This window comes from Somniosus microcephalus, chromosome 3 (genome assembly GCF_052327205.1).
Source record: "Somniosus microcephalus isolate GS21.2 chromosome 3, FLI_Smic_1.0, whole genome shotgun sequence".
In the NCBI taxonomy this organism is placed as follows: domain Eukaryota; kingdom Metazoa; phylum Chordata; class Chondrichthyes; order Squaliformes; family Somniosidae; genus Somniosus; species Somniosus microcephalus.
In genome coordinates this window covers 224,741,305-224,765,315 of record NC_140989.1, presented here as the reverse complement: position 1 = coordinate 224,765,315, position 24,011 = coordinate 224,741,305, and the positions used below count along the sequence as shown (strand labels likewise).

At 43.0% G+C, this 24,011-nt stretch overlaps 2 protein-coding genes across 7 annotated transcripts in view; one reads left to right on the top strand and one right to left on the bottom strand.

The window, feature by feature from the left end:
* Window positions 1-12,880, bottom strand: part of klhl20 (kelch-like family member 20) — a 76,162-nt gene extending 63,282 nt beyond the window's left edge. The window contains exons 1-2 of one of the 4 annotated variants that reach the window (XM_085982191.1): window positions 12,670-12,880; window positions 8,417-8,481 (exon numbers count right to left, since the gene is read on the bottom strand). In XM_085982191.1, the coding sequence (XP_085838317.1) occupies window positions 8,417-8,439 (23 nt within the window). In that variant the 5' untranslated portion in view covers window positions 8,440-8,481; window positions 12,670-12,880. Of the gene's footprint in view, window positions 1-8,416; window positions 8,482-12,103; window positions 12,286-12,480; window positions 12,645-12,669 lie in introns of those variants that run through there. The other 3 variants (XM_085982188.1, XM_085982189.1, XM_085982190.1) reach the window with 3 other exon arrangements.
* A 1,143-nt stretch (window positions 12,881-14,023) lies between these two features.
* Window positions 14,024-23,844, top strand: ankrd45 (ankyrin repeat domain 45). Of its 3 annotated transcripts, none has more exons than XM_085982195.1 (6): window positions 14,024-14,217; window positions 16,574-16,896; window positions 17,351-17,518; window positions 19,050-19,144; window positions 19,264-19,402; window positions 21,543-23,844. In XM_085982195.1, the coding sequence occupies exons 2-6, from the start codon at window positions 16,584-16,586 to the stop codon at window positions 21,596-21,598; spliced, it is 771 nt and encodes a 256-aa protein (XP_085838321.1). In that variant the 5' UTR covers window positions 14,024-14,217; window positions 16,574-16,583; the 3' UTR covers window positions 21,599-23,844. The 3 variants fall into 3 exon arrangements, with proteins under 3 accessions (XP_085838321.1, XP_085838320.1, XP_085838322.1); XM_085982194.1 differs by having other exon boundaries at window positions 14,024-15,444; XM_085982196.1 differs by having other exon boundaries at window positions 14,044-14,117.
* The last annotated feature ends 167 nt before the right edge of the window (window positions 23,845-24,011 follow it).

Genomic DNA, 24,011 nt, shown 5'->3' with positions numbered 1-24,011 from the left:
AGGGATCGTAAGAGATGCCCTTTATGATCATTGGGAAAGGGATGGCGCCATTAGAAATTCACAACACGGCTTCAGGAAAAATAGGTCGTGGCTTACAAATTTGGTGAGTTTTTTTGAGGAAGTCACTAGGGTAGTGGATGAGGAAAATCCAGTACATTGTCGAGCTGGACTTTCAGAAAGCCTTTAATAAGGTACCTCACACTAAGTTACTTCACAAAATAGAAACTTGTAGTATCAGTAGGAATTTGATACGCTGGAGGAGGAATTGGCTCCAATCCTGCAGCCAAAAAATTGTAGTTAACAGATATGATTCAGCCTGGAGCCACATTACTAGTTGTGTCCCCCAGGCATCAGTCCTAGGCCCACTAGTTCACTCCTGGACAGTGGCGTTCGGAGTATAGTCAGTACGTTTGTAGAGGACACCAAAATCTGTGCAAGGGTTAAGATAGTAGAGGAGTGCAATCAAATCCAAAGGGAGTGGGCCTCACAATCTCAAATGGCATTTAACTTCGATAAATGTAGTGTCATGCAGGTTAGTAGGGCCAGCACAGAATACATACATCACTTGCAGGGAACAATACTGGAAGAGGTTGAGAGAGAAAAAGATCTAGGTGTTATTGTGCACAGATCACTGAAGGTTCATGTAGAGAAACTGTAGCTAAAGCCAACAGATGCTGCCTGGCCTGCTGAGTATTTCCAGCATTTTCTATTTATATTTCAGATTTCCAGCATCCGCAGTATTTTGCCTTTTGTATTAATAGAACCACACAGTACAAGTCAAAGGACACCATTTATCACTATTAAGGTTGCTGGTCAGAGCGTATCTGCAGTACCGTGCCCAGTTTTGGTCACCTCACATCGTGGGTGATATAGTGGCCTTCGAAAAGGTTCAGAGGAGAGTTACAAGAATGACTACTAGCTCAAAGAACCTGGGCTATTTAGATAGGCTTAAGGACCTTGATCTATTGACTTTAGAGCAGCATAGATTTAGAGGTGACATGATATAGAGGTTTATAAAATTAAAGGGCTGGCTAGGCTATACCAGTTTAAGAGGTTGGGGAGGATCAGGGGACACGAGTTTAAGCTATGTAACAGTAGGAATAGACTGGATGTTAGGTGGTTCTTCTTTTCCCAGAGTACTGAACCTCTGGAATACATTGCCGGCTGGTGTGGTGGGTGCAGACTCTCTGCATGCCTTCAAGAGTTGGACCAGTTCTTGACTGGGGCAGTGATCGCATCATCGAATCATAGAACAGTACAGCACAGGAGGCCATTCGGCCCATCGAGGCTGCAATGGCTCTTTCAAAGAGCAATCCAGTTAGCCCCACTCCCCCGCTCTTTCCCCATATCAATGTTCCCTATAAAGGCGCGCAGCCGTGTACCTCTCTGCCGGTCCCGCACAGCCCGGGACCGGCTTTTTTAATGTAAAATTCTGCAAAACTGTGAATGGGGCCACACAGCCCCAGAAAGCCAAAAAACAGTAAGAGGGATCATTGCCCCATATCCCTGCAATTTTTTCTCCAGTTCCCTTTTGAAGGCTACTATTGAATCTGTACACACCACCTGTATCAGGCGGTGCATTCCAAATCCTAAACACTCGTTGCGTTAAAAAGTTTTTCCTCATGTCGCCTCTGGTTCTTTTGCCAATCACCTTAAATCTGTGCCCTCTCGTTACTGACCCTTCAGCCATTGGAAACAGTTTCTCTTTACTTACTCTATCTAAACACCTCTATCAAATCTCCTCTTAGCCTTCTCTACTCCAAGGAGGAAAACCCCAGCTTCTTTAGTCTATCCACGTAACTGTAATCCCTCATCCCTAGAACCATTCTAGTAAATCTCTTCTGTACCCTCTCCAAAGCCTTCACCTCCTTCCTAAAGTGTGGTGCCTAGAATTGGAATATAGAAGGTAAGTGAGTTTATTAGAGGACACTTGGTCCATGTGATTGCCTGGACTGGTTTCATCACCTAAGGGGGGGGTCAGAGAGGAATTTTCCAGCGTATTTTTTCTCTTATTGGTCCTGGGTTTTTTTCTGTTTTTTTTGCCTCGCCCAGGAGATTACATGGCTGTGGGTAGGTGGTAAGGAAGTGTCTAGTCATGATGCTCCAGCCATCGTGGTTAAGGTCAGGCTTGATGTACCAGGTGGTCTTTCCCTGCGCGGCAATTTAGTATGATCGTATATTTTGTGACCTCATCAAATGTGTGCCGGTTAAATATTCAACATCTGCTGAGGATTCGATCTTCCAAAATAGGATGCATAAAAGTGACGGATGATTGTGGGGTTGGCTAAAGGGAGTGGCTACAGACTCAAGGTGGTAATTAGTTCAAATCTGGAATCAGTCTTCTATACAGGAGAAATATAACTAGGCCCATTATACCATTTGGGTGGAGGATTATTAAAAAGTTCCAACAATTAAAATGCCTTTCATGTGCATTCAAACGATGCCCACTAAAATAGGATCTTGCAAAGCTATCATTCTCACAGTATACAGAGTACCAACATGGAAAATGCATGTTTCTGTCAAGGAGGACCATGGATTACAAACACAAAACATACAAATCCTTATTGTTTTTAAGTTGACAGTCAGCATTTAACAGGAAATAAAATGTTTTTTCCCACCACTGGAATTGGAGGTTGTCAATATCAAACAATGAAAACAGTTGGAAGATGGGCCCAGAGACTGTCGGAACCAAATCAGATTAGTGGGAAGGTGGATGGTCAGAATCAGACTGTTTGGACAATCGGAGTGGAAACTGTCAGATTCAAACAGATATTATCTTCTCTCACTGCTGGTTGCACACAAACTTAAGGCAGGAAACTTTTAAGATGAGCTAATAATTTATGATAGTTACATGTGTGTTTAGTCCCAACTACATTATACAGTCTACTCTTAATTGGAAGTTGCTTAATTCAAATTAAAATCATGCAACAAAAAATCCTGTATAAATTATTTAATTATTAATGGCCCAGAAATTCGGGTCGGGGACTTCCCGTGGGTGCAAGCCCCCGACCTGCACTTACCTTGCGCGCCGGCAGTTGAGCTCTGGGCTCCCGTGGAATTCCGCTCCGGGGCCTGCTCCAACTCCCGGCGCGCTGTGCTTGCGTGTCCCAGGGGCGTAGTTAGTGCGATGCGTCCCCTGGGATCACGTGAGCCATGGGCAGCCAATCAGAGGAGGGAAAAGCCCATTCATAAGATTGACAGGAAGACCTGTCTAAACTTATGAATATACGGGCCCTAAAACAGTAAACCTTCAAATACATTTTTTTTTAAATCACACTTTTTAAATAAACTATAAATTACATTAAATAACTATTTAAACAATAATTTAAATTTAAAAAAAAAATAATTTTATAAAAAAAGGGGCTAAAAATAAACTTACCTTGCTTTAAAGTATTTAAAAATAATAAACCTGTGGAAAAAATGTTTTCATTTTAATTAATTGACCACTTACCTTTTAAAATGCAGGCCTTACGCCTGGTTTTTACATTTCTAAAATCTAAAGACTTACCCTCACGGAAAAACCTGTAAAAAAAAACGTAAGTTCAAAGCGCACGGGCAGACTCCCGCGCGCACGCGTTTGACCTCTGAACCTCTTCATTCAGAGGAACGGAAGTGCCGGTTTCCCGCGCATGCGCAGTGGATGCAAGAAACCGGCACTTCCATCGGGTCCACGCGCGAGTACCCCGTGCGTACTCACGTGTTGGGACCCGAATTTCTAAATTTACATAATTCATACTACTAAATAATTTAATTTATTTCAAGCAAAACAGTTACTGAATTAACAGTATTTAATAAATAAACTGCTAAATGCAGCTTTTAAAATTCAAAGGAACTTTCAGGGGCATACCAGACTGTAGTCACACAAGAAAGTTTATTTCCTTCAAGATAAGGAGAAGATTCCCTGGTGTGAATGTATTAACTTGCTTTGTCTGGGCATTTCTTGTCACTATACTTACAGAATTTCCGTGGCTTGGAAATAGAATAGTGACGAATTTTCAATATGTAATTTTTAAAAAACTACACCAAGATTTTTAGGATTTTATTAGAGTGGCGCAGACCATTGGCCTGTGTGTGCATGTGTTGTAGTGCCTGGTTATGAAACACAAAGTGTTTATTGGTTTGTTTATGCACTTATGCTGGAAGTTCCTTTGTTACCGTTTAGTAACTAGGCAGAGACCCTGCAATATCAACATTAGAGATGTCAACATGCACATTAAAGGACTTGCATTTGTACAGTGGCTTTCACATCTTCAAGACATGCTAAAGCACTTCATAGCCAATATGTTACTTTTGAAGTGTACTCATGGTTATGTAGGCAGACAATTTACGCACAGAAAGGTCCCATAAACAGCAAAACAAAAGCAAAATACTGTAGATGCTGGAAATCAGAAATAAAAACAGAAAATGCTGGAAATACTCAGCAGGTCAGGCAGCATCTGTGGAGAGAGAAACAGAGTTAACATTTCAGGGCGACGACTTTTCACCAGAACTGGAAGATGTTCGAGATGAACAGCTTTTAAGCAAGCACAGAATCAGAGAAGGGAGGGGGACATAAAAAAGGGCGAGGTCGGCGATAGGGTGGAGAGCAGGAGTGATTAAATGACAAAAGTGATGATGGTTCAAGGCAAAATGAGGGGATAATGAGACAAGTAATGAACAAAAGATGGTTCTAGAGGAGGTGTAAATGATTATAGCAGGAGTGAAGCATGGAAAATCTGGCATTAGATAGGAAGACTTTCGTGGCTCGTGAATGTGAAGGAAGAAAGGCAGCAGACCCCAGGAGTATAGCCCACCCCGCTGGCCATGTACCGTTAGGGAATCCACACCCCAAGGACCGGCCCACATCTCCTCCACTCCCAGTGGCTCTGGTGCAGCCATCCTCCATTACCAGCACCTGCTGTCCAAGAGAAAATGGGAGCAGTGGTTAAGATCGAAAGTTGTTAAACTCAATGTTAAGGCTGTAAAGTGCCTAGTAGAAAAATGAGGTGCTGTTCCTCGAGCTTGCGTTGAGCTTCATTGCAGCAGTGTAGGAGGTTGAGGGCAGAGGTCAGAGTGGGAGTGGGTTGGATTTAATTACTTTTGCTCTAAGGTCACCTCCCTCAACAAGGGTCGTATGCCAAATCCAAGACGTCAATTAAAAAGGGAGAGACTGTTGAGCTCCCCAGTGTACAGCACATGAATGCCCCTATGTGCAGCATCAACAGAAATAGCATCCGGCTTGGCTGCCAAAAATGGTCTCAGCAATACACAGAAGGGAATAACAGAGCACAAGAGAAGTAGAGAGATTACAGCAGTAAATTGTAGATCAGTAGCTTTACATCTGCACAGAACAGAAATAGGACTTCTTTGTCCAGTACGATGGCACAAATACCATCAGCTAACAGCTAATAAACTAACAAGATTTTAAATGCTGTACTGTTTTATTTTAGACCGATTCTCCAACACACTGTGCCACAAATAATAGATCACATGTTCCGCTTCGGAGAAACATGGAAGATAGTGGCAGGAGTAGGCCATTCGGCCCCTCGAGCCTGCTCCGCCATTCAGTGAGATCATGGCTGATCATCCAAACTCAGTACCCTGTCCCTGCCTTCTCCCCATATCCCTTTAGCCTTAAGAAACATATCCAACTCCTTCTTGAATATATTTAATGAATTGGCCTCAACTGCCTTCTGTGGTAGAGAATTCCACAGGTTCACCACTCTCTGGGTGAAGAAATTCCTCATCTCTGTCCTAAATGGCTTGCCCCTTATCTTTAGACTGTGACCCCTGGTTCTGGACTCCCCCACCATCGGGAACATCCTTCCTGCATCTAATCTGTTTAGTCCTGTTAGAATTGTATATGTTTCAATGAGATCCCCTCTCATTCTTCTAAACTCCAGCGAGTATAAGCCCAATCGACCCAATCTCTCCTTATACGTCATTCCTGCCATCCCAGGTATCAGTCTGGTGAATCTTCGCTGCACTCCCTCCATGGCAAGAACATCCTTCCTCAGATAAGGTGACCAAAACTGCACACAATACTCAAGGTGTGGTCTCACCAAGGCCCTGTACAACTGCAGCAAGACATCCTTGTTCCTGTACTCGAACCCTCTCGATACGAAGGCCAACATACCATTTGCCTTCTTAACCGCCTGCTGCACCTGCATGCTTACCTTCAGCGACTGGTGCACAAGGACACCCAGGTCTCGTTGCACTTCCCCTTCTCCCAATCTATTGCTGTTCAGATAATAATCTGCCTTCCTGTTTTTGCCACCAAAGTGGATAGCCTCACATTTATCCACATTATACTGCATCTGCCATGCATCTGCCCAATCACCCAACCTGTCCAAATCATACTGGAGTTTCTCGGCATCCTCCTCACAGCACACACGCCCACCCAGCTTTGTGTCGTCTGCAAACTTGGAGATACATCTAGTTCCCTCGTCTAGATCATTAATATATATATTGTGAATAGCTGGGGTCCTAGGGCCGATCCCTGCGGTACCCCACTAGTCACTGCCTGCCATTCGGAAAAAGACCCGTTTATTCCAACTCTTTGCTTCCTGTCTGCCAACCAGTTCTCTATCCAAGTCAGTACCTTACCCCCAATCCCAGTAGATTAGTCAAGCACGATTTACCTTTTGTAAATCCATGTTGACTTTGTCCGATCCTGTCACTGTTTTCCAAGTGCTCTGCTATTACATCTTTTATAATGGACTCTAGCATTTTCCCCACTACCGATGTCAGGCTTAGCAGTCTATAATTCCCCGTTTTCTCTCTACCACCTTTTTTGAATAGTGGGGTTACATTAGCTACCCTCCAATCCATGGGAACTGTTCCAGAGTCTATAGAATTTTGGAAGATGACCAGCAATGCATCTACTATTTCTAGGGCCACTTCCTTAAGTACCCTAGGATGTAGATTATCAGGCCCTGGGGATTTATCGGCCTTCAATCCCGTCAATTTCCCTAACACCATTTCCCTACAAATACTGATTTAATTCAGTTCCTCCCTCTCATTAGACCCTATGTTCCCCGACATCTCTGGGAGGTTATTTGTGTCCTCCTTTGTGAAGACAGAACCATAGTATGTATTTAATTGGTCTGCCATTTCTTTGTTCCCCATTAGAAATTCCCCTGATTCTGGCTGCAAGGGACCTACGCTTGATTTCACCAATCTTTTTCTCTTCACATATCTATAGATAGAAGAATTCATGCACAGTAAGTTTCCAATCTTGCATATACCATGGAAGATGGAAAGGAAAGAGTGGGAGGAGCAGAGGAGAAACCAGTCACTTGTGCAACGGGACAGAGGGCTAGAGAAATATGTGAGAACATACAAACATAAGAAATAGGAGCAGGAGTAGGTGATACAGCCCCTCGAGTCTGCTCCACTATTCAATAAGATCATGGCTGATCTTCTACATTAGCACTTTCCCGCCCGATCGCCATATCCCTCGATTCCCTTAGTGCCCAAAAATCTATCGATCTCAGTCTTGAATATACTCATCGACTGAGCATCCACAGCCCTCTGGGGCAGAGAACTCCAAAGATTCACAACACTGAGTGAAGGAATTTCTCCTCATCTCAGTCCTAAATGGCCGACCCCTTATCCTGAGACTATGACTCCTAGTTCTAGATTCTGCAGCCTGAGGAAACAACCTTTCAGCATCCACCCTGTCGAGCCCTCTAAGAATTTGAAACTCCAGAGAATGTAGGCCCATTCTACTTAATCTCTCCTTGTAGGACAACCCGCTCATCCCAGGAATCAAAAACCTACTTAAAACACATGACTTTACCTACCAGCAGTTAGCTCAACAATAGATTTTTTATCCACACTTTGTTTGTGCCTTTTGTTCTTCTCTCCCACAGGGCAGCTGTCCTTCATTCTGCCAGCGCAATTCACACTTCATCTAGAGCCATCTTTTGTTTCTTAACCTGCCCCATTACCACCTCCTTTTGCCTTGACTATCTCTTAATGCCTCTTTAATCTCTCCTGCCTTCTATCCTATCACAGACCTTCCCCTTGTGTTCTTTCATCCCCTCCCCCCTTTCCCAGCCCCTAAACTTGCTTTAAAATCTGTTCCATTTCCTGCTTTTTTTCCCCCAGTTCTGACGAAGGGTCATCGACCTGAAACGTTAACTCTGTTCCTCTCTTCACAGATGATGCCTGACCTGCTGAGTGTCTCCAGCATTTTCTGTTTTTATTTCAGATTTCCAGCATCTGCAGTATTTTCTTTTTGTATTAGCTCAGCAACAGTATTGGTAGAGGCTCAGGAGCAAGAGTACACAGGGGTTTCAAAGAGATGACTTAAGAAAAATCTCAATGCATACAAAAGCCATTTTTTTTTTTTGTTACAAATAGACAAAAGCAGATTTCAAACAAATTTATTTCAGAGATGTACTGCTACAACATTTTAAATACTTCAACTCACCTGCGCATTAGCTTCCCTTCCATGCACAGTCAAAAGAATTTCTCAAGTCTCCTTTAAGTTCTTTTCTAGAACAAAAACACAAGTGAAATAAATAAAACTTCTGTTCAATTCCACAGGACAACCACTGCTGTGTTGTTAACACATCACTGTGCTGGTAACTTAAAAATCAGAGATAAAAATCCATGAGAAGGTAACCTGGGGTTTTATACTGAAAAATCAACCACCCATTCTCAATTCCCTAGTACAGTCAACTAGTACTTAATTTAGTTACCTTCTTAACAAACTTTTGAAATCTAATTGCTGAAGAGTATTCTTAAAAAGTTAAAAACCACAATTAAAAACAAAGTTTTTAGAATTAGTGAATTACAGACCTCATCTAAATATATATTATACATGACTTCTATTATATTGATCGATTTCTCCCTAAAGGAGTCATGGCTGTGATTTTGGAACCAGAACTCAAAAGCAGCTAAGCTATCCAATCATATGTTTGTTGCAGGATCTTGTAAATCATATAGGATCTTGTAAATCATATAGTTTCTAAAGTTATTACAGCAAGAAGATGCCAAGAGTAAATATCTCTGCAATTCTTCATTTAAAAATAAGCCAGAGGCCAGTACTAGTGCACATAACCACTTCAGAGCTTATTGATATGCTACTGAGCTTACAGAAGTCACGTTCATCTCCTGGATTCAGCCGTATGGACTGAGGGCAATTATTGGGGAAGTGCCATGAGGTGGGGAAATCAACACAGTTGATCGGCGATTCTATTGAACAATTTTGCCAATTTGATAATAAATGATTCTACCAAGATCCAATTGAACAATTTGATAATAAATAAGATGCTTAGATCAACTGGACTTCTATTTAACCATCTCACCCATCCTCATGTTAGTGAGATAGTACACCTGTTGGTTTGTTATATTCATTCTTGGGATGTGGGTAATGCTGGCAAGGCCGGCATTTCTGGCCTATCCCTAGTTGACCAGAGAAGGTGGTGGTCGGTGGCCTTCTTGAACCACTGCAGTCCGTGTGGTAAAGGCCATCCCACAATGCTGTTGGACAGGGAGTTCCAGAATTTTGACAATGAAGGAACAACATTGGACCTAAAATTGCAGTCGGCGGCTTCCCACGGGTGAATGCCTCCGATCCGCACGTAAAACCCGTACTTACCTGATGGCTCCGGATCTATGAAGACTCACACTCCTGGGCCTGCAGGCGTATGCCTGCGTAAAGGCCCACGTATCCCAGGGGCCCACGCAGTTCGCAAGTGTCCCTGGGATCACGTGGGCCGGCCGAACTAATCAAAAAAGGGGATTCCCATTATGCTTATGGAGATTCCATTTAAGTACGGAATCCCTATAAGTATAATACATTTTCACACAACCTAAACAAAAATAAATCACGACAGGTTTAAAAGTAATTAAAATACAATTTAAACATGTAAAACAATAATTATTTTTTTGAAAAATAAATTTAAACATTTTTAAAGGGGCCAAAAATAACCTCAATTAATTTTAAAGGTTTTTGAATGTTTAAATGATATTTATTTAAATCCTTACACTGGTAAAAGAAGGCCTTATGCCTGCTTTTACCAGGCGTAAGAGTTTCCTGGGCATTCGCCGGGCAGTAGTTGAGCAGCCCAACCCTGTGCCAGCGAATGTCCATTTCCTGCGGATTCGTATGATCGGTCAAGGTGAAACTTGACAGATCGCAAGTTCCGGGTTTTCACGCATGCGCATCGCATGCGGAAACCTGGAACATACGGGGCACTTATGGCCGCGTACGAACATAGGTCCCAGAAAATCTGGGCCGATATATTTCCAAGTCAGGGTGGCGTGCGACTTGGAGGGAAACTTGGAGGCAGTGGTGTTCCCATCCACCTGTTGCCCTCGTCATTCTAGGTGGTCGAGGTCGCAGGTTTGGGAGGTGCTGCAGTACATCCTGTAGATAGTACACGTTGCAGCCATGGTACTCCAGTGGTGGAGGAGATGGATGTTTAAGGCTAGTGCTGATCAAGTGGCATGCTTTGTCCTGGATAGTGTCGAGCTTCTCGAGTATTGTGGCAACTGCACCCACCCAGGCAAGTATTTCATCACATTCCTGACTTGTGCTTTGTAGATGTTGGAAAAGCATTTGGGGAGTCAGGAGGTGAGTCGCTTGCCGCAAAATACCCAGCCTCTGACCTGCTCCAGTAATCACAGTATGTGTGTGGCTGGTCCAGTTCAGTTTCTGGTCAATGGTGACCCCCAGGATGCTGATGGTGGGAGACTCAACGATGGTAATGCCACTGAACGTCAAGGAATAGTTTTCTCTGTTTGTGGGAACTTGCTGTGCGCAAATTGGCTGCCACGTTTCCTACAGTACAACAGTGATAATACTTCATTCGCTGTAAAGCACTTTGTGATATCCGGTAGTCATGAAAGGCGCTATACAAATACAAGTCTTTCTTTCAAGCCTGGATGTTGTCCAGGTCTTGCTGCATGCGGGCATGGACTGCTTCATTACCTGAGGAATTACGAATAGAGCTGAACACTATGCAATCAGCAAACATTTCTGACCTTATGATGGAGGGAAGGTCTTTGATGAAGCAGCTGAAGATAGTTAGGCCTAGGACACTGCCCTGAGGAAATACTGCTAACCAGATGTAAACCATTCTAAGTTTAACTTAAAACAAAAACAAACTACAGTATGTGGGTGTGGTGAAATTTTAAGTATAAACAATTAATGACAAGGAGAAATCAGAGGGACAGACACAATCTTGACACGCCAGGCTGTTCACACTAATTCTCTAGTGAACCTGCTACAAAACCAGAGAACATCTCCAATCAGTCCTCTCAGTAAGGACAGTGCGGCAGTAGGGAGACCTCAACACGTGCCATTTCATAACCAACCAGACAGGAAGGCATCTAATGTTAATCCTATTAGATGTTGCAAGCTCCACAACAGCAACCCAGAGCTAACTTCATCATTGATGTCCAACAGGCAGCAGCGTGTTTGTGTGTGTACCCACAACATTGAGATCTCTCCTGAACATTTCCTCACAACACAGCTATGTCAACCTATCAGCACTCAAGCAATTACAACCACAGATCCACACCCTAACATAGTGATTACTTCACAGCATCAAGGCACTGCACTACCTCAGAAGTGAATCTTAAAAATTGTTAGAAGAAACTAGAGGCATAGGATTATCATACAACTCAAGCATTTTGACCATTCCAAGTTCCTCTGTCTAAAAAGCATTATATGCAGCAGAAAACCATCATTTCAACACAGCAAGAGGAGAAAAAAGTTGGCGGAGAGGGGTGGGGAAGCCAGAAGTACGGTCGGAGAAGGTTTTTATAGAAGGCTTTTGATAGTAAGCCCAAGTGGTTTGGGAGGAAAAATCAGAACAGCCTCCAGTGGAGCAGCTGGCACCAAGCGAGAAGCAGATGTCAGGTATGCAGAGAGATTGGAGCTGAAGAAAGCTAAAAAGCAAAGCGATCCTTCAAACCCTTACAGAGCATCACCCTTTCTAGTTTTTAAATTGCCTGCTAGATTTGCACAAAACAGTAACAAAGCATGTCGAGACAGTTTTTTTTTACATTAACTCAACCCCACTGTATATACTGAAACTTACACATCAATATTGTTTATTACAGCAAGTTGTGAACATACACTAATAGCATGGTTTTATGCCTTCACCTCTCTACTCCCAGTAATCCAAAGCTAATGTACGTTCGGCAAACAGCCCAGTACTGTTGATTGCCTAGCACTGGGCAGCAACAATAACTGTAAATAAATACGTAGAGCTGATTTCGGTTGAGAAGGCTCAATGCTGTAGGTGTCTAGCATTGGGCAACATCAGGGCATCCACGCAGCTAACTTGGGATTGAGTGAGAAGCCCAAAATCAGCTGATAAGTGCCCATTTTTTAAAGGCAGCCACAGACAGCTGATGTGGGCTGTGAGAAGCCCCATGTTGTAGGTGGCTGGTACTGGCCGTGTGTATTAATACACACGCGCTTTGAAATCAGCAAGCCCAATGCTGCAAGTCTCTGGCACCGGGCAGTCAGTCCCATACCTGCTCTCTCTCTGCCTTTGGTCTGGTTTTCTGATCCAACACAACTTCACCAGGCGCTCACCAACTGCGCACTTGCACTGCGCACCTTCGGGAACCCGGGGGTTGGCGGCGCGTGCGGCGGCCAATATCTTCCCCACCGGAGCGGCCCACAGCCCGCCAATCACACTCGCACCCCGCGCAACAACCGACCTGCCGGATTTGAGAGGAACCTGAAGACTGGCACTGGCGTCGTCGCCCAACCGCGGTGCGAGTGCCACACGACCGCGAGGTTTAACAGCGAGCAGCCGCGGAGCATCTCAAAGCAAGTCCCAGGCCGTCAGCCGACCGAGCTGGCACCGCCCGCGTCATCAGCCCGCTCCGCCGCACGGCGCCTGCGCGGCAGCTGCCCCAATGACAAGCGGGGACTGCCGCGCAGGCGCGGGAGCAGCGCTCGCTCCCATAACAAGGCGGTAGGAAGAGGAACCGCTGCCGCCACTGAGAGCAATTGCTCCTGTTAGCTCACACAACCACCTCATAAAAATAAGCAGGAGTGCCCCCGCCCCACTATAAGTGTTAGCCGTGCCTCAGTTGGTAGCATCATCGCCCCTGAGTCAGAAGGTTGTGGGTTCAATTCCCACTCCAGAGACTTGAGCTGAGGGAGTGCTGCACTGTCGGAGGTGCCGTCTTTTGGATGAGACGTTAAACCAAGGCCCCGTCTGCTCTCTCAGGTGGACATAAAAGATCCCATGGCACTATTTCGAAGAATAGCAGGGGAGTTATCCCTGGTGTCCTGGCCAATATTTATCCATCAATCAACATCACAAAATTATCTGGTCATTATCACATTGCTGTTTATGGGAGCTTGCTGTGTGCAATTGGCTGCTGCGTTTCTCACATTACAACAGTGACTACACTTCAAAAGTACTTCATTGGCTGTAAAGTGCTTTGGGATGTCCTGAGGTTGTGAAAGGTGCTATATAGAGTCATAGAGTTATACAGCACAGAAAGAGGCCCTTCGGCCCATCGCGTCTGCGCCGGCCATCAAGCCCTGTCTAATCTAAAACCATTTTCCAGCATTTGATCCGTAGCCTTGTATGCTATGGCATTTCAAGTGCTCATCCAAATGCTTCTTGAATGTTGTGAGGGTTCCTGCCTCTACCACCCTTTCAGGCAGTAAGTTCCAGATTCCAACCACCCTCTGGGTGAAAAAGTTTTTCCTCAAATCCCCTCTAAATCTCCTGCCCCTTATAAATGCAAGTCTTCCTTTTTTTTTTCTAAAAAAATATTAATTCCCACGGGTAGTTCCCCAAACCTGTGGCACTGGTAGCATTATAAAATATTTTCACACCAATTTAATATATTGGTACAATCATTGCACCTTGGCACGGGTCTTGAATATTCCTCGTTCATCCCTCCCCCCTCGCGGTGTTGAGCACCTGTTTTATTTCCCTGATAACCGACGCGTTTCTTCCCACTAGGACCGAAATCACACGGCGGAACTATTTAGCGAGATCGAAACTCTTCTCTTCTACAGCGCGTGGATTCCGGACCTTAATTGGCGCTACACCGGTTTCGAGGCAGGCGGGCGGGCTCTTTATCCGCTTTGCACAGAGGCGCGGGTTGCTATGGAGACGGTTGAGGCTGATCCGTCACGGCTGGTACTTTGAAGGACAAGAGATCGAGGCACAGGCACGAACGGAGATATTCAGGGCCGTGATCTGCGCAGAGCGCGATACTGACACTGCTCATCAGATGAGAGTTAAGGAGACATGTGAAAGAAAAAATACTTGCAGTTATATAGCGCCTTTCACGACCTCAGGACGTTATAAAGCGCAATGAACAGAAACTAAAATTAAAGTGTGGGATAAGTAAAGGGTTTACGCTTGCTTTAATTTGATAGGACGGATAGTGGAAACATCCTTTGGTTAAGGACTAAGTAAAAAAAAAAATCATTTTTTTAATTCGTTCATAGGGTGTGGGCGTCATTGGCAAGGCCAGCATTTATTGCCCATCCCTTATTGCCCTTGAGAAAGTGGTGGTGAGTCTTGTTCTTGAACCGCTGCAGTCCGTAAAGGTATATTCCTATAATGCTGTTAGGGAGGGAGTTCCAGGATTTTGAATCAGCGATCTATTTCCAAGTCAGGATGGGGTGTGACTTGGAAGGGAACTTGCAGATGATGGTGTTCCCACGCGCCTGCTGCTCTTGTCCTTCTAGGTGGTAGAGGTCGCGGGTTTGGGAGGTGCTGCCGAAGAAGTTTTGGCGAGTTGCTGTAGTGCATTGGGTAGAGTGTACACACTGCAGCCACGGTGCGCCGGTGGTGGAGGGAGTGAATGTTTAAGGTGGTGGATGGGGTGCCGATCAAGCGGGCTGCTTTGTCCTGGGTGGTGTCGAGCTTCTTGAGTGTTGGAGCTGCACTCATCCAGGCAAGTGGAGAGTATTCCATCACACTCCTGACTTGTGCCTTGTAGATGGTGGAAGGGCTTTGGGGAGTCAGGAGGTGAGACACTCGCTGCAGAATACCCAGCCTCTGACCCACTTTTGTAGCCACAGTATTTATGTGGCTGGTATTAAGTTTCTGGTTAATGGTGACCCCCCCCCCAGGCAGGATGTTGATGGTGGGGGATTCGGCGATGGTAATGCCATTGAATGTCAAGGGGCGATGGTTAGACTCCCTCTTGTTGGAGATAGTCATTGCCTGGCACTTGTGTGGCGTGAATGTTACTTGCCACTTATTAGCCCAAGCCTGAATGCTGCTACATGCGGGCATGGACGGCTTCATTATATGGGGAGTTGCGAATGGAACTGAACACTGTGCAATCATGAGCGAACATCCCCATTTCTGACCTTATGATGGAGGGAAGATCATTGATGAAGCAGCTGAAGATGATTGGGGCTAGGACACTGCCCTGAGGAACTCCTGCAGCGATATCCAGGGGCTGAGATGATTGACCTCCAACAACCAGAACCATCTTCCTTTGTGCTAGGTATGAATCCAGCCAGTGGAGAGTTTTCCCCCTAATTCCCATTGACTTCAATTTTACTAGGGCTCCTGGATGCTACACTCGGTCAAATGATGCCTTGATATCAAGGGCGGTCACGCTCATCTGACCTCGAATTCAGCTCCTTTGTCCATGTTTGGACCAAGGCTGTCATGCGGTCTGGAGGCGAGTGGAACCCAAACTGAGCATTGGTGAGCAGGTTATTGTTGAGTAAGTGCTGCTTGATAGCACTGTCGATGACACCTTCCATCACTTTGCTGATGATTGAGAGTAGACTGATGGGGCGGTAATTGGCCGGATTGGATTTGTCCTACTTTTTGTGGACAGGACATACCTGGGCAGTTTTCTACATTGTCGGGTAGGTGCCAGTGTTGTAGCTGTACTGGAGCAGCTTGGCTAGAGGCACGGCTAGTTCTGGAGCGCAAGTCTTCAGCACGACAGCCGGGATGTTGTCAGGGCCCATCACCTTTGCTGTGTCCAGTACGCTCAGCCATTTCTTGATATCACGTGGAGTGAATCGAATTGGTTGAAGACTGGCTTCTGTGATGTAAGGACGTCAGGAGGAGGCCGATATGGATCATCCACTCGGCACTTCTGGTTGAAGATAGTTGCAAACGCTTCAGCCTTGTCTTTTGCACTCGCATGCTGGGCTCCGCCATGATTGAGGATGGGGATATTCATGGAGCCTCCTCCTCCTGTTAGTTGTTTAATTTTCCACCACCATTCACGACTGGATGTGGCAGGACTGCAGAGCTTTGATCTCATCCATTGATTGTGGGATCGCTTAGTTCTGTTTATAGCATGCTGCTTTTGCTGTTTAGCATGCATGTAGTCCTGTGTTGCAGCATCCCCAGGTTGGCACCTCATTTTTAGGTACGCCTGATGCTGTTCCTGGCATGCTCTTCTGCACACCTCTTTGAACCAGGTTTGGTCCCATGGCTTGATGGTAATGGTAGAGTGAAGGATATGCCAGGCCATGAGGTTACAGATTGTGGTGGAATACAACTCTGCTGCTGCTGATGGCCCACAGCGCCTCATGGATGCCCAGTTTTGAGCTGCTAGATCTGTTCTGAGTCTATCCCATTTAGCATTATTACTATTTTTACATTTTTAGGCAAAAAAATATGGATCCAGACAGTGAAAACAATGCTGAAAAAGAAGTTGCAGACTCCAACTATGATTATACATCAGAAAATGAAGATCTTCAGCTGGAATTTAGGAACAGCTTTCTTACCAGTGTGCTCACAGGAGATGCTGAGAACCTACGCAAGTGTTTTGAAGACGAAGCTGTATACTATGAGCTACCAAGTAGGTTGCTAAATATACATGATGAATTCGGCAGAAATGCTCTCTTTGCAGCCTCCATACTGGGTCATTGTGACGCTATCAATGAGTTGGTGACACAAGGAGCAAATGTGAACGAGCAAACCAACAGAGGTACTTGCCTGCATTGTTCATTGGTTTCTCAACATTGTTAATTGCTGTGAGCTTTGTCTTTGCAGCAATCTCCTATTTCTCTGGTTGAATTGCATACTAATTAGGTTGCCCAACATCTTTTGTAATAAGAATTTTTACACAATAATGCTAATGCTAATATAGCTATACAGTTCCTGTATAAAGAAAATAACATGAAGTGAGAATATAGAGGAAAAGTACAGACTCTTCAGAATAAATATGGGGAGACCCAGAAAGCAGAATTTAAAATGTGAGCTGTGGATTTTTCAGCCTATCCTGTATAAAGGCTCCATCTAGGATAAAGACAGAATGAATACATCATCATATGCTATTAACCTGTGATGCCTCCTATTTTTCTTAATTACCTAGTCACCCGCCTGTCTTATAGTGCCCTTACTTTGGCAGTAACAAATAATGTTTTGTTTCCGGTTCACAGGGTACACCCCCTTACACTGTGCCGCTGCCTGGGGGAAGCTGGAGAGCCTAAAAGCTTTGGTGGGACTCGGAGCTAACGTTCAAAAAATCAACTTCAGAGCTGAAAAGGCACGAGATATAGCTAATCGATATTCCAAGACTGAATGCACAGAGTTTCTAGATTGGGCAGGTGAGAAATAGCACACTGTTCTATCACCTGAGATTAATGATCCTCAGACATTTATGGTAGCCATGGTTTTGTACAGTGCAGAGAGTGCTATTAAAGCAAATATATATTTATTAAAACTGGGCTGATTTCACTAGATAATATGCCAGTGGTATGTTGCTTCAAAATGAATCGTTTCCAAATGTTTCTGGCTTCAATATAGTGATATTACCAGCCCGCATACAATACTAGGTGAATAATTATTCTAATTAATTTTATAATTTATCACACCTATAGTTCCACAGGCTAACATAGTAACAACAGAATTATCTTACCAAAGTGGTGTGTCTTGCACTACAAAAACATTTTTTCCATTTGTATTATAAATGGATTATGCCATATAACAAAGTTCTAAGATCTCTAGTATAATGCATCTCATTTATAAGAATATTTTCTTCCCCTCGTGAGCTCAGTGAGTTTTTCCAGCAAGTAGCAAAGCCATACAGACCAGAGAGATCCCAAGATCAGTTGGGGCTGAGTCAGAGACTCTGAGCGAGAAGAAAATCAGCTAGGGTCCCCAAGCCGTGTTCACTATCCAGCAATCCCTGCTGGAGATGCAAGTGTATAGACGTCTGGTGAAACTGTGATGCTGTCCCACAGGCAAACATGCTCCTAACATTCACTGTCAAGGGTCAAACAAGTGGTCATTTGTGCTACCGCCTGGCACCTCTAGAACTGTACCCCAGTAAGGTCTTCTGTTAAAATGGGGAGGAAGGATCTAACAAAAGAAGAAATAAAGAACATTTTCTAGTTTTGTTTTAAAGTATGGAAATTTGGATGTCTGTACAACAATGGTTTAAAATGTAAGAATTATGCAAAATTTGAACCTTTGGAGAGTTTCAGGCAATTTTATAAATAAGTAGTAAACTGCACCAAGATCACACATTATTAAATTAAATCTGAGTTTGTACATAAATCTTGGAAGTAACAAATTTTTCTTATTTCTGTCTGGTTTCAAACCTTGTCTACTACCTCCTGTTTTTCCCAAACTCAAATGTTGTGATGTCCTTATTTCATTGCCTGCACCTGCTCTTAGTCCCTCCTTGTTACAAAGGCAACCTGAGAGGTTTTATAGAATTAAAATCAATGTTTTTTTCTCCCTGTCTCACTTGTACTAATATCCTCTTCATAGCACACAACCTTGTCAGCGGAGATGATGGGTTACAGGCTGTCTCCCTGTGCTCAATACTGTCCTCTGGTTGGAGATGTGTGAGGGTGGCCTGCAGTGACCAATTTTCCCAATGTGTTTTCTTTTTCCCCGTCTTTCTTATTTGCCTCTTCTTGTCACCTCCACACCGTAGTGCACTTGGGGATGGGAACTCACCTCGGGATATAATACGTGTGAACCTGTACCCTGCTACTTTGTGATGCCACACATTGCCACTCTGCTCCCGGAGTAAATGGTCACATCCAAAATGACACCACAACACTGCTCAGGTTGTTTAGTTTAAAGAGAATATCATAAGAGGAATAATATTTTTATTTTTAACTGCAGAGGGCAAACTGATTTTGGAGTTGTATATTAATAACATGCAGGAAACTATTGCTGATCTTGAAAAGACACAGGGCAAGCTGACCAAGCTAGACAAGGTAAGCTCTGTCATTCTTGGGTTGAAAGGGGAGCACTGCTCTCTCTGTCCATTTCTTTGTTGTGTTGTAAGTGACTGTGTATTGGGTTTTTGGATTTAAGAGTCTTTATCATCTTGTAGGCTGCTTTTGTAAATGCCTGCCGTGCAAAATCCGATTGGCTGCATTCGGCACAAAATGCTTCCATACAGGAATTCGAGGAGCAAAAGAAACAGCTAGAGTTGACTCTGGAACCAATCATTATAAAACTAACAGCACAGCGTAAGTACAAACACAAATCCACCGTGAAATCCTTGAAGTCTGTATATTTTTTCCCTCTATTTAGCTGTTTCACTGCTTTTACACTGGTGGCAAAGCTTAACCAAAGATAATGGGATGGGAGCAGAAAGAAGCATACACAGATTTGAAGAGAATGACTTTGCTAGGTTTCCTTATTTTGAAACGTTATCAGTGGTACTGAAGCACCAAGCCAGGTTAGCAATGTAAAACATGCTGTGCGAGACGATGTGGTGGCACAGCGCACTGTAGCATCAATGCATTGCACCAGCCTTGTCAGTATCAGGAGGGGGAAAATGTCGTTCAGTAGTGCAATTGTTTTTTTTGTATGCCAGTATGTTCATTAATATCAGCTGCTCTACCCCACTGCTACCCCTTTTTAATTACTTCAGATTAAAATTCTTACGAGATGCAAGCTGGAGGAGCTTTTAAATTTCATTCCAAATATTCACAAGGTCACAAAAGAGGTTTAGATAAGTAAGGCCATTCAATCTCATCCTTCTAGAATACCTACTTTACCATTTATTATATAGCTTTTTCTTCAATGATTTCAATGTCCTGGACTCAACCACACTACCTGGCATCCTGTTCCACCTTTTGTGTAAAGAAATATTTTTTGCCATCTGTCCTAAATGAATGTAACCCAGCATCAGGAGGGGTCCCACTCATCACAATTTTGATTTACTTCTCCCAGCAACTGCCTCTGTTTCTTTCATTTTAAGCCAACATCCATATCTTATCCTTAGTTTGTAAAGGAATCTTTAATGTGGTCATTTATCATTTTGGAAGTTTAAGTATACTGTGTCATCTGCTTCTGTCAATTTATGAGGTCACCTTTCAAACAAGTCTGCGATTGGTCAGGCAAGAGCGACCTCTGCTGAAGCTGTCTTGGCATTTATTAGATTATTTTCAAACCATATTCCATTTTAGTGTTAAATATCTTAAAGTACTAAATATATTGAAAGATATTCTTTTGAGAATGTTTATTGGGAGCTTCTGGCGAAAGCAAGTGATAACAACATTGATTCATTCCTCAAAAAGGAATAGGATTGAAGGTTATAGAAATGCCTTACATCTATATGACGCCTTTTGTGTCCGCAAGATCTCCCAAAGCACTTTTGAAGTGTAGTCACTCTTGTAATGTAGGCAAACACAGCAACCAATTTGCACACAGCAAGGTCCCACAAACAGCAGTGAGATAAATGACCAGCTAATCTGTTTTAGGCATTATTGCTTGAGGAAGGAATGTTGGTCAGGACATATAGTAGTAAATATAGATGGAGATAATCAAATACTTCAGCGAATACAATGTGGTTCCTCTGCTGTTTGTGACCAAGGAAAGCAACCAGCCAGGGTTGAACAGTAGAGGTGAATAGATATTCTGGAGAATTGTTTGATTACCTTTTTTTGGGGGGTGGGGGGTGGCTGGGGAAGAGGGTCAGGGAGAAAATTTGTAGAACTTTACCTCAGGATTAAATAAATTTGGCGCTGTCCATTGTATGATAATTTGTACACGATATATGGAAGGCTTGTTGGGCAGTTTTTTTTTCTTATTCCATACTTTATGCTCTTAACTACATTTGCTTACACTGGGTTTCAGCAATGGTAGCACTCTTGCCTCTGAGTCAGAAGGTTGTGGGTTCAAGTCCCACTCCAGAGCCTGATCACAAAAATCTAGGCTGACACATAGGTGCTGCCTTTCGGATGAGACGTTAAACTGAGACCCCGTCTGCCCCCTCAGATGAGTGTAAAAGATGTCATGGCACTATTTCAAAGAAGAGCAGGGGCGTTCTCCCCGGTGTCCTGGCCAATATTTATCCCTCAGCCAACATCACTTAAAAAAAATTATCTGGTCATTATCATATTGCTGTTTGTGGGAGCATGCTATGTGCAAATTGTCTGCCGCATTTCATACATTACAACAGTGACTGCACTTCAAAAGTACTTCATTGGCTGTAAATGCTTTGGGATTCCCTGAAAGAAAGACTTGCATATATATAGCGTGAAAGGTGCTATATAAATGTATTTATTATTTTATTTTATTTCCAGTCCAATTTTTTGCAGTTATTTTAGACAAGACAAATAATCAGTGTAATTTTTTTTTTTTTAAACTACTCCACTGTAGGAACTGGGGTTCCTAGCCGAAGAATTGAGATCGACTCAGAAAATCAAAAACAATAAAATTTAATGAACAAACGAAGCTGTACAGGAAACTGTAGGATACAATGCAAATAGGTCTGGTCTGCTTGAAAGCCTCTCTGGAAACTACTAGAAGGTTCCGAGCTCAACTGCTAGCAGGTTCCGAGCTCTACTTCTAGAAGGTTCCGAGCTCTGACGTCATCACGTTCTTCCCGCCGTTGAGAGATCACGTGATGGATGGCATGACGTCATCACATGGAGTACCGGAAAGAAGCCCTAGTACAGTTAACAGATACATTAAAGGTGCAGCCCCCAGCTGTACTACATTGCTGTAAAAGGAATTATATACAATTGTCCGTAATCCTCTGGTGGTTCCGCCACATCACTCTATTTTACATCTTCAACTGGGGCACTTCAAAATAGTTCTTGAGAAATATATTAACAAACTGGAAAATGGTTGGAGGGAGATTCTTAAGTGTTTTAATAAAAGTGTCATGTTGATTTGGATCCTTCACAGCTGAATTTGATAAAGGATACTGAATGTTTTTTGTAGATGTGACTTTATTACCCCCGCAAGCTACTATCATGAGATGATGCAAGGCTGTATGGGCTTTAACATGTTGAGTTTTCCAAGTACCTGAATGTACAGTTCCTTTCAGCCATTGGAGAATTGCTGTATATACGTATAATGCGGTTGCGATTAAAAGTCCCATATCTGCTCCGGGGCTGTAAAGTTTGAGTGTAGGTTTAGCTGATTTTCTTAAGCTGTGAAATTCTCTTTCTGCCTCCAGTTGAAAACATGCTTACAGTCTACTGAAAACTTTGAATGAAAACATTTAATTTTGGATTCATCGAGCTAAATAATTTTATCTAAGAACAAAAGTGGTCTTAAAAGGCAATAGATCAAACATCCAAAGCTATTACTATTAGAATATGGCCTTGAGAAAAGTCACTATTACTAAATGTGCTTTGACAGCTTTGTGTGAAGAATTTTGCTAAAGCCAAACCAGTAATGTGATGAAGTCTGAGACAAACAAGCCACTCATGTAGTTAAGATTCTAGACTCTCCTTTGCATCTTTATGGAAGTTTTTTAAGACACTGTATTGAAATATAGTTTTCTGTTAGTATTGGCTATTGGATGTACTTTGGGGAAATCTGTCAGTTAACCTTCTCTGAAGCACATCCACCTGTGTTTTTTAATACACTGGATCTCTGCAGAAGGAACTCATAAAATCAATGTTTCGTGAAAGACTAAAGTTACTTAAAAAAACACATTTGGGAGGGGTGTGGGGAAGTATTTACTTGCTCCTCCTCTATTCTAGTTACAGGTTAAGGAGTGCTGTTAATGTAAGCTTGTTCTTTATGATATACAAGCAGACCGAGTCAAAATGGATGAAGCTGATGTTGATTTTTGCCTTTCCTTTTATGAAGCCCCGCAGCCTACAAAATCCTCTAAACCCTAACACCATCTTTACAGTTGGCTAAACACTGCAATCAAAATGGAAGATTTCAGAGTAACTGGATTTTAGAACTTTTTTCTTTTTCAATTTGTGCTATTTTTCATTGTTGTTTTTGATGCATTTGATTGGATTATTTATCGCTGTGGAGTCTGTACAATGTGTGAATTATTTAAATTAGTGGGGAAGTATAGTCTATTGAACTGCCTCATTATTGTGAATATTAACAATGGAGATATCTGTACACTTATCAATGTTTCTCAGTCGTACCATGTTGCTATTTTGTGCTTTAGGGCCACTGATTGGAGGTAGCCTTTGTGTTAACATCCACCTGTGATCTTAAGTTGCATTCCTGTGACTATACGAATGAGCAGTCGGCTGGCTGTTGGCAGAAATGATTACACAGGAGTAGGAACTCTACATATAGTGCCTGCCTCCAACCAGCAGCTTTAAAATAGAAAGCAGGGAATCAGGGGGGTGGGTGGACTGAGACACCGATAGGATATAATGGATATCTCCCTTAATAACCTTTGGGATTCTGTGACAATTTAATGGAATATGCTTTCCTCTATAACAGAAATATTATAGTGGTGTTACTTCTACTGTTTCAGAATGATCTTTTATATAGGGAGTCTATCAGAAACCCTTTCTAAAAAGACTATTAATTATCATGAACTTTTAAAGCAGCACGGTCTTCAGGAAAAAGTTTTGGTAAATCCTTTGTTTTCGGCAAGAGAAAAACAGGAACAGCAATGATATGTAGAAATGACAGAGAGTGGCACAATTTACATATTAAGCATTTGGTAAACTTTGTCATTTGTTTACAAACACATTTTGTGAAGACGCGTCTCTTTAATATCCTTTTTTTCTGCTGTGTTCATAGTTTTTGCTTTTTGGAGAATACATTTTATGTTTTCTTATAGAATTTAAACTAATTCCTTTTTTTGAAAATATAGAAAATGCACATTGGCATGTTTCAGCAATAGACTGAAGTGTT

Excerpts from the sequence above, each read along its gene's own strand:
- ankrd45 (XM_085982195.1), top strand. The coding sequence starts at position 16,584 with ATGGATCCAGACAGTGAAAACAATGCTGAAAAAGAAGTTGCAGACTCC. Across the intron at positions 16,897-17,350 it reads GAACGAGCAAACCAACAGAG|GGTACACCCCCTTACACTGT; the intron begins GTACTTGCCTGC and ends TCCGGTTCACAG. Across the intron at positions 19,145-19,263 it reads AGCTGACCAAGCTAGACAAG|GCTGCTTTTGTAAATGCCTG; the intron begins GTAAGCTCTGTC and ends ATCATCTTGTAG.